General features: G+C 36.4%; 1 protein-coding gene across 1 annotated transcript in view; it reads right to left on the bottom strand.

Annotated features, from left to right (window-relative positions):
• Nucleotides 1–6,525: 6,525 nt before the first annotated feature.
• Nucleotides 6,526–10,594, bottom strand: part of LOC149546556 (tRNA (guanine-N(7)-)-methyltransferase-like) — a 54,316-nt gene continuing 50,247 nt past the window's right edge. The window contains exon 2 of the mRNA XM_089793998.1: nt 6,526–6,666. Within this exon, the coding sequence (XP_089650124.1) occupies nt 6,526–6,666 (141 nt within the window). The remainder of the gene's footprint in view (nt 6,667–10,594) is intronic.

Genomic DNA, 10,594 nt, shown 5'->3' with positions numbered 1-10,594 from the left:
ATATTAGTTTCTTAAATGATCATTTTGTTTGACATTATAGATAGTACTCTTTAGCTTTTAGTTACCCTAGTCATTGTAGTAGGCTTCCATGAGTAAGCCTAATTCTAGGGGAGTGGATGTAATGCCCACCCATCGTTTTATTTTTTTTATATTTACCAAACTCTTTCATGCCTATTTCATGCATGTGTTAGTTTCAAGGATACTGAATTTATAATTATGACATTATTTAATAACTCAAAGTACGTATATATCACTTAAGAATCACTTAGTTGATATGTTTCACGTAGTGATTGATGATTATGATTACCAACACACTAATGATACTTTAATGAATCTTTAGTAAATGTGGTTTCTCTCATGATGATATCAAATTATGATTTTTTATATTCATAATGATGATTTTTCCATGTTTGAATATGTGATTATTTGTACTCAAGATTTATTATAGTACTTACCCCATACTTGCATGTGTATGGTTTGTGTGTTTGTTTTACTTTTCTATCTGACATGCCTAATGTGGTTAAGGGAGGTGTTGAGATGTCATTGTGTATGATGCTTAATGGAAGGAATTCTTTCAAATCTCCTCTCTTGAAACATCAATCTTTGGGGATCAACTCCAAGGTTCTGGGTGATCTTGTGACCTATTGGAATCCACTTAGTTGAAGATAAATGTGAATTTTCACGAGGAGGCCTTTGTTGGTTCGAACCAATTCCAAATCAAATGATCAATCTGCTTGTTTCAAAATTCACCACAAAAGAGATATGTTTTTTGGTATTTTCTATTTTTAAATGAATGTAATCTAACAATGCGACTAGTATGAATTCCTATTTTAACAATGGGTTAGTGAAGAAAATAACATGAAATTGAAAACCTAATAGACATAAGCTACAAAAACAACATGTCTGTGAGTAAAGCTTTCAAAGAAATTGATGGATAACCAATGAAAGTAGGAGCAATGCTTCCTTAATCCCACTAATGCAATTGTCAATAGAAATTCAATAACTATAAGATGTTTCACTTTTCATCAAATTGCAAGGCCACAAAATGTGCGCTCATGTGAGACAAAATGTTATGAAGGAACAATTTGGTGACTTCTTCTCAAGCTAGATACGTAAGCGAAATTCATAAAATCATAGCAAACACTAAAATTAAAAGATCACACAACTAGAAATAATGCAATAAAATTTTGGCTCAATCACATTCCATGAATGTAAATTCACAAAAATATGACACATTAAGCCAAGAATCACTACACTCTAAATGCGAGCACCAAAAGCATAATATTATTGAAAAATAATGGCAACCCTAATTATATATTATAATGGAGTATTGATAAGAAATTGTCTCCTCAATTTGTGTTGAGAGAGAGATATCTTCATGTAATAATATCCTTTTAAATTAAAGTAATTATATACAAACTAACCATCTAATTGGTGCTTAGTAGGACTACTCCATCCATTTTATATTCATTAATTGGATGCATGGGCCTTTACATGTCGAGGAACAATAAATTTATGATAGGAGAAGAATAAAAAAACTGTTGGTCAAAGTAGAAGTGTCTGGAAGTGTCAAAAATAGAAGCTGATCCTTCACTTGGCATCTGCCAAAGTTAAACTATTGTCAAAATGTGTTTCCAATGCATGGAAAGCTCTATTTTTGGAACTAGTAGTTAACTGCCAGTGCACCTCTAGAAAAGCACACTTGGGAAGAAGCACACCAAGATACTAGTGTACTTGCATGAATTCTTCAAAATTCTTCTAACACTTTATTGCAAAAAGCACACCAGTGCACTTGTACACCAGTGCACCTGCACACCTATGCACCTGTATGAATTCTTCAAAATTCTTCCAATGCTTTGTTGCAAAAAGTGCACTTGCGCACCTCAAGGGTCCAAAAATGCAAAATTTTACTTAGTGTCAAAAATGAAATTCTGACTTCTGGGTTTTGTCTCCCTTCATACAAGAGCTATATATTGGATGTTTGCCCTTGAATTTCTCTATTATTTTAGTGACCTTTATCAAATCTAGTAAAATTAAGGCATTCTATTTGTCATTCACTTTTTTCCTATAGTTTCCCACTTCTATACAAGTTTTAGTAAAATCCTCGAGCTTGGTATCCAGTTCTAGCAAAGCTTCTTTTGTCCTATGTATCTTTGATCTTTTCTTCTCTCCAACTACCCTGTCCTTCCCAATGAGAGACTAGGTGATCTAGATTATACAAAATGATCAAATGTTGGAAATTCTTTTGCAAGATTTACTAGACTTTTTTTAATGACTTTTTCAGAGGTCTTCTACTCAAAATTTCAAGTTGAAACTTTCATCGGTCCCTAAAATTGGGCAGCTGAAGGCTCACTTTTAGAGACGTAAATGGTTTTGAATTCTGAGCTCTAGGTCAAAAGATATGACCCTGATAAGTTAAGGATTCCTTTTTTACCTAGAAAAAGAAGCAAACATTAGTTTGGAGAGTCGAAAAAATAAATCAATTAATCCAATACCTACTACTGACATGAGAAAAAACCTAGAAAACTCTATGATGGAAAACATTAAAAAAAACCTAGTTTTACCCTCTTTTCTTGCAACAGGGCACACTTGGTGTACCTAATAGGTGTGCTCGGCATGCACATTTTTTGTAGAGAACTTAACAGATACGATGTACAAAAGCACACCTCATGAGGTGTGCTGATGCACACCCTATGTTCTTTTAAGAAAATATAAAGGTGTAGGCATTTAAATTGCATAGTGGCACACCCAATTAGGTGCGCTACTGCACACCGTAAATGGTTTTTTTGTTTGTCTGAGTTTTTTAGGGTGCACAATAGTGCATCTAATTTGGTGCGCTACTATGCACCCTAGTCAAGTTTTGTGTTAGGATTTGAAGTGAAGGAGGTGCACATCAGTGCACCTAGATAGGTTGCTGATGTACACCTTCTTTTGTGTTTAATTTTGGTTTGTAGGTTATAAGGCACACCTCATGGTGTTGTGCAGGTGCACAACTATGCATATACACATCACCAAAGGTGAATGTCCCTTTCTTAGTAATTTTGTGCACAAGCACACCTCTTAGGTCCATTGGTGTGCCTCTCTTTTTTGCAAGTAAATAGCTTATGCACTCTAAAATTTGATTCTCAAAAATTAAACTTTTGAACTGGGATTCAAATCTGACCAAAGGCACTAAAAAAAGAATCGGACCATGGACTAGGGATCTAAAAAGATAAAAACTAAAGTAGGGGGGCCCCATTTCTAGGTGAAATGGGGAATGCATTATGAAAACACAAAAAATATCCCCAACAAAAAGGAAGAAATGACAAATGCATTTCTTCATTAGCAAACACTCCTTTTGGTATGTATTAAGCACCAACTGAATCTTGAACATTCTAGGCATATTTTGAGTCCTTTTATAGTCAAAACCTCAGAATCTTGAATCTCCAAGTTTAGTGTGTGTTTAATGTATCCATTTCCTTTGAAATCTTTGAATGTAGTCTATCAGAATTTTGGACGACTTGGAAACAATCTTCCACCTCATCTGATCCATTAGTTGGAAATCTTCATGAAAACTGTTTATCAATTCTTTCTTTGGCCAGATGAGAGAATTAGTTTTAAGGGCTCTTAATGGGTTGTCACTTTTCATTTAAGTCCTAGGTAATCTTCTAAATAATTTCTTCGTATAGCTCACATGTTGACATTTTATTCTTTGATGCAACAATTATTTTGATACTAGATAGCTTATTTAGAGTGCATATCCCTTTAATCAAAATACCTTTCTTAGATTTTGTTGAATCCTTCATTATTAACACCTTTCTATCTTTCTTTCTTTTCTTTGTGTATCCTAACCATGCTTAGACTGTGTGGCCAAGATATTGGTGTCATTTTTTGGATTTGATCTTTTGTGAATATCCCTTGCATTGCTCTTTTAAGAACTTTTAGAAAATGTCACGCCAAACAATGATCTTAGCAATTCCTTTGAGAAGGCCCTTCTATTTGAATTGGTAGAGTTTGGACCATCCCTTGCTGTATTCAACCTTAATTTGACAACACTTGAGACAATCGATCTTTAAATTGTAAAGTGTAGAGAACTTGTTAGTCTACAATTCAGAATTCAAGACTGAAAGTTCCATATTATTGCAAGTAATATTTGTTCCTTAGTTGGTATAAGACACAATCATCAAAATATTTTGACAAAGAAATATCTCTTCCTAAAAGTTGAAACCACAAGGAGTGATTTATAAAATGCATCAAGAATGAGTCTTGATTGTACCTAACCCTTGGACTGTCACAACTCTAAAAGTAAAAGAAATGAAACCTAAACAAAAGACTTGACTTAAAGAAAACTAACACCTAACTAAAAAAGACTAAAAGGACAAAAAAAAAAACAAAAACAAAAAAAAAAACTTATCTATAGAAAAATTTGAATAATAAGAATGTCAAGTGGTTGTTAGTATATTTCTCATGATGTGCAATACTAATGAACCACCCCATATAGTCCTAAGAGAAGTTGATTTGCCGTTGTCCTCAAAAAAATAAAATTTGAACAATCTCGATTCAAATTCTGAGCACGAATCACATAAAATCAAAAGTTGTGGTAACTCTCCATGACCATGATAAATCCAAAAACAAGTTCTCTTACCTTTAGCATCATATTCAAATTGAAAATCATCGAACTAAGAGGGATAATAGAAAAATATTACCTGATCTAGTGAGTCCCTCACCAAAGGGGTACAGTCACACATTGTAATATCTCCTTTTGGTGGTTTTATCTCATGGTACATGACTTCACATGGACATGAAAACAATTTAGGTTCCTTCAAACTAGAAAAATCAATCACCAACCTTCCTTTCAAATTACAAGATTCATTAATATCATTGACCAATATGCTTTCTACCTCATATCTGTAATGGCCCTTGCCAATAGGCCACTAATAACCACTAATACTAAACTGTGAAATTTTTCCAAACACTTGACATGCAAACTAAATACAATGCTAAAAGTAAAATGCTGAATAATGGAAACTCTTGTGCAACAAATCTACTCAAATAGCTGATGTAAAAATAGTGTCAATATACTTATTCAATGATAACCAAATGCTTTTACATATGATATGCGATTTTGAACTCAAAGCATTACAACATGGCACATCCAAAAAAACCCTCACTGGCTGAATGCAACCAAGAATTTCTTGCAACTACAAACTAAAATGAAAGAACCTAGATTGAGCAAATGATGGAAACTGAATGCTAAAGATGAAATGATGAAAATGGAACTCCAACCCACCCTCAAACTTGCTAATTGTACATCCTATAAGTACAATTGTACATGTATGGAATGGTACAACACCTGGCAAAAATAAATGCCAAGCTAAAAGGTGCAAAAATTGCTATGGAAATAATCACCAGGTTCTAAGGAAAATTCTCCTAGAAAGTAAAAATCAAACTCCTAGCCAACAGTGAGATATGAGCAAAAATGAATGTCTAGGCTGAAAATCAAACCCTATTGGAAATGTCCAAATAAGCCCAACTTGAAGTAGCTAAATACCACTTCCAAAGTGCAACCCTTCAAAGTAAATTTCACCTCCTTAGTTATGCAAACCCTTAGGAGACTCTATTCCTAATGATCAAATGACAATTTGCAGACCAAGATGGTGCCACAAATGCTCAAAGAGAAAAGTAGTGTAAACTCAAGTCATAGGATGTCCAAATGAGACGCCAAGCACTCTATTTATGCACTTTTCTAAGAAGCCACTAAGAACTTCTAGAAGTATCTATAAAATATTCTTATGAAATCCCTTTGTCATGCACTTTATATAAAAAGTAGCTTTATAAATTAAAAAGTGCAACTCAACTCAAAATTATAATATTTTGGGCCCGCATATCACATAAAATAAAAAATATGATAAACCCCATATCTTTAAGATTAAAATAGACTATCCAATCCCTAAATAATCATCAGAATGACTCTCTCACCAAAATCATCTACCTAGGAGAGTCCGTGATAGGAAAATTCACTAAAAATGACATGTCACTAAAAAGGGGACATGACAGTCTGCCCCTCTTGAAATTGCTTGCCCTCAAGCAATCTCAAAGTTGGATGTTGCAAAATATCTTCTCCCTCCATGTAGCATCCTCCTCGGGTAAATCTCTCCACTTCACCAAGTACTCTCTAATAGTCCTACTATGAAGTTGTCTGTCTCTATTGTCAATGATGTACTCAGGAACAAGAACCAATTTCCCTTCATCATCTAATGGAGGAAGAATTGTTGAGGGCACAACATGCTGACCCAATGCCTTCTTGAGCCATGAAACATGTAAAACATTATGCACCCTGATGTCTATTGGAAGCTCAAGCTCATAAGCCATCTCACCTCTAAGCCTAATAATCTTGAAAGGGCCATAGTATCTAGGCTTAAGCTTCTCTGACCCCCTCTTCTTGAGAGTAGACTATCGGTAAGGCTGCAACATGAGGTAAACCCTGTCACCAACCTCAAAACTCCTCTCTATCCTCTTCTGGTCTACATACTGCTAATGCTTATTCTATGCTCTAGCAATATTATCTCTGAGAGCATTAACAATGTCCTGAAGCAAATACCCAGCATGAGGAACTCTAACATCACTCATAAGCAAATCAACAAATGTCAATGCATTATAGCCATATAGTTCTCTGAAAGGAGTCATCTAAATAGACATGTGATAGGTAGTATTATAGTAATACTGACATAAATAAATCCATCTAACCCATGCTTTACGCTGACTAGCCATGTAGTTCCACAAATATCCCTCCACCCACTTATTTACTATCTCTGTCTGCCCATCAGTTTGCAGGTGGTAATTGGTGCTAGGTGTGAGCTCAGTGCCACTTAAATGGACACCTCCTACAAAAAATGACCCAAAAACCTATTGTCCCTATCACTCACTATGCTTCAGGGTATCTCATATAGTCTAAAAATTTCCCTGAAAAAGACTCTAGCTACCTGCACTGTTGTGTAAGTAGTAGTGATGGGAAGGAAGTGTGCATACTTTGTCAACCTATCCACCACCACATAGATGCAATCTTTCCCTTGGGCCTTAGGAAAGCCCATAATGAAATCTATAGATATGCACTCCCACTTCCTGTTAGTGATGGGAAGTGGCTATAGGAGCCCTACTGAAAAGGTGTGCTCTTGTTTGTTCTATTAGCGAATAGGGCACTCTCTAACATATTGCAACACATCTACCTTGAGCCCTTCCATGTTAATCATTCATGTACCTACCTACATGTTTTGAAGTATGTAGGATGTCCAATTGTAGGTGATTCATGAAGTGCTTTCATAACAATACGCTTCTCCTTCGATCCTAGGACTAAGAATATCATGTTCTTGTAGGTAATCAAATCATTCACAAGCGTATACCTAGTATCAACAACTGTCCCATCAACAATCTTGAATGCCCATGAATCTCTAACATACTCAGCAATGATCACATGTCTCCAATCTTTTGATATCTAAATCATAGCACTGAGATGTGGTCTACATGACAATGCATCTACTACCACATTTAGAGTCCCTTTCACATAGGATATGTCAAAATCATAAGCATGCAGTTTACAAACCCATTTTTTTTGCCTATCAGTGAGATCTCTATGTCCAAGGAAATGTCTCAAACTATTGTGGTTAGTTTTAATGCAAAGCTTACCACCCACTATATACTATCTAAATTTAACCAATGCATGCATAATAGCCAACATCTCCTTGTCATATATACTAAATGATCTCTCTAGCCCACGAAGCTTCCTACTCTCAAATGAAATGGGGTGCTTGTCCTGCATCAGAATAGCACCAATACCCTCTCCAGATGCATCACATTGAAACTCAAATGGATTTGAAAAGTTAGGTAATGCTAACACAGAGCATGTAGTCATGATCTCCTTGAATCTCTCAAAGAAAGTTTGTGCCTTAGGTGTCCAAATGAAGACTCCCTTCTTCATCAAATCTATCATAGGAGTTGCATGGCATGGATACCCACTGACAAATCTATGGTAGAAACCACAAAACCCAAGAAACCCTCTCAATTGTGTCAAGTTCTCTAGAGTAGGCCAATCCACAATAGCATAGATCTTATTAGGATCCATCCTTACTCCCTTTGCACTAATGATGTGACCCAAATACAATAGCTCTGTCATGCCCAAATCACATTTGGACTCCTTAGCATACAAGGACTTTGACTATAGGATCCCCAAAACTATCTCCAAGTGCTCCATGTGCTCCTACCAAGTTTGACTATAAATCAAAATATCATCAAAAAAGACTAACACATACTTCCTCAACTGGTGATGGAAGACCATGTTCATGGTGGACCAAAAAGTAGCTAGCACATTGGTCAGCCCAAATGGCATGACCACGAACTCAAAATGCTCGCAATGACATCTAAAGGTAGTCTTCTCAATATCCTACTCTCTAACTCTGATATGATGGTAGCCAAATCTCAAATCAATCTTCATGAAGTAACATGCATCGTGAAGCTCATCAATCAACTCATCAATACATGGAATGGGGTATCTATTCTTGATTGTCATTTTGTTTAGCACCCTGTAATCAATGCAGATCCTTAATGTACCATCCTTTTTCTTCACCAACACAACCAAAGAAGAAAAAGGAGACTTTCTAGGCCTAATGTGTCCCATCAGAAGAAGCTCCTTGATGGTTTTCTTGATCTAATACTTAAACCTCTTAGGATGCCTATATGGTGTAATCATCATAGGTTTAGCACCCTCCTCCAACTCAATGATGTGCTCAATTCCTTTATCTGGTGGTCTACTAGGTGGAATGTCACTGAAGACTCTATTGTACTTCACTCTTAACCTTTGTATGTCTAGGTGATACTCTATCTTATGCTATCCCTCCTATCTAGGCATGAGAGTACATACAAGTACCCACTCAATATCATTATGTATGGTTAACCTTTCTAGCTATCTAAATGAAATAGTCCTAATGTTCCATTCCTGATGGCTCTCAAAATGTGTTTCTTCTTGTCCACTTCAAACTTAATCTCCATGTCCTTCAATCTAAAGCTGACCTCTTCTAATGAGTGCAACCACTACATCCCAAGAACAATATCTAGATCATCCATGTTGACAACATGGTAGTCTTCCTTGAACTCATAGTTGTTCAAGTGTAAGGGAAAATTTCTAGCCATTCTATTACACTTAAGAGTGTAATCATCAACAACCTATACTTGTAGTCCCTCAAACTCCTTAGTCATAATTCCACAATGTTCAACAAAATGTGCATTAATGAAATTGTGCGTAGCACTCATATCAACCAAGGTAATAACTCTCTGCCCTACTAGAACACCACACAATCTAAAAGATCCTTCCTATTGAATGCTAGACAAGCGTGCGTCTTGAAAGTGCAACTCAAGCTCCTCCTTAGTCTCTGGAGCTTCTACTTCTGCCTCGGGCTCTGCATCACTATGATCAACCTCATGTTGAGAATTATCAAAATCTAAACCCTCATAGTAAGCCCACATAACCCTATTGGCCTTCCCCTTAGGCCTCATAGGACAACCACGATCTTTGTCATAGGGACCCTTGTAGTAAAAACATAGCTTCTTCTTGCGCAAGTCATTCAGTGTCTCCATATCCAAAGGTGTAGTAGAATTATCTTTGGTGTCACATTTTTTGCCCTTGTTTCTATCAAACTTCTAATTGTCCTTGCATGAAGAAGTGCTCCTAGAGGTGAACTTGCTGGAGGGTGTTGTGAGCTACATGCTCTGTGCCTTCCTCATAGCCTCCTATAATGAAGAGGGATTGAATGCCTTGATCCACCCCTTTAGAGGTTCAGACAACCCCTCTATGAATAGTATAACCAACCTCCTCATGGACACATCTTGTACCATCACTGATAATCTCTAAAACTCACTGATCTAGACTTCCAAATTGTATGTCTATCTCAACTGTGCAAGATCATATAAAAAGATATCCTTGTCTTTCTTATCAAAGCACTCTACCAATCTATCCACAAAATCCTGATAAGATGTCACTTGATTATGCTATAATGTGACCATACCATGTGATCACCAATCATGTGCTACACCATCTAAATGCAAAGTAGCATAACTGATAGCATCCATCTCTAACATAGGCCTCAATACTAGGAATGTATATAAATTATGGATTCAAGCTTGTGCTATCATCTGTCCACTGCCATCGAAAGATGGTAAGATGAGCTTGTTAGCAGCTCGTTGCAACTTACTATCCTGACCTCCTCTAGGCCTCTAGTTCCACCTACTACTCCTCATGTGCTCTCTTCTCTGACTTAGGTAGGAATAAAAATTTAGTAACTCATGAACATGTGGAGGTCGTGCCTTCCATTCTACATCTATAGCTTGAAGATCATCTTGAAAGTCCTTTGACATATTGTCCTCTACTGCCTCCTAGGTTACTTCTCTAAGGAATGTGGGATGTGTAGGCCTATTTGTAGTCCATGACCTTTACCTAGGAGCACCTTGTGAACCTACTACACTCCTGTTATCCTACTTTGGTGTCCCCCTACCCTGTTCTTGATTCCTTGGTTGAGCAACTCTTTCCATCATAGTAGTCAATGCACATATAGACTAAACTATATCT

Source organism: Cupressus sempervirens, chromosome 7, assembly GCF_028749045.1.
Source record: "Cupressus sempervirens isolate cs-2001-9-10 chromosome 7, ASM2874904v1, whole genome shotgun sequence".
NCBI classification, from domain to species: Eukaryota; Viridiplantae; Streptophyta; class Pinopsida; order Cupressales; family Cupressaceae; genus Cupressus; species Cupressus sempervirens.
Note: the sequence above shows the minus strand (reverse complement) of the source record. Positions and strands in the feature narration are given on the sequence as shown.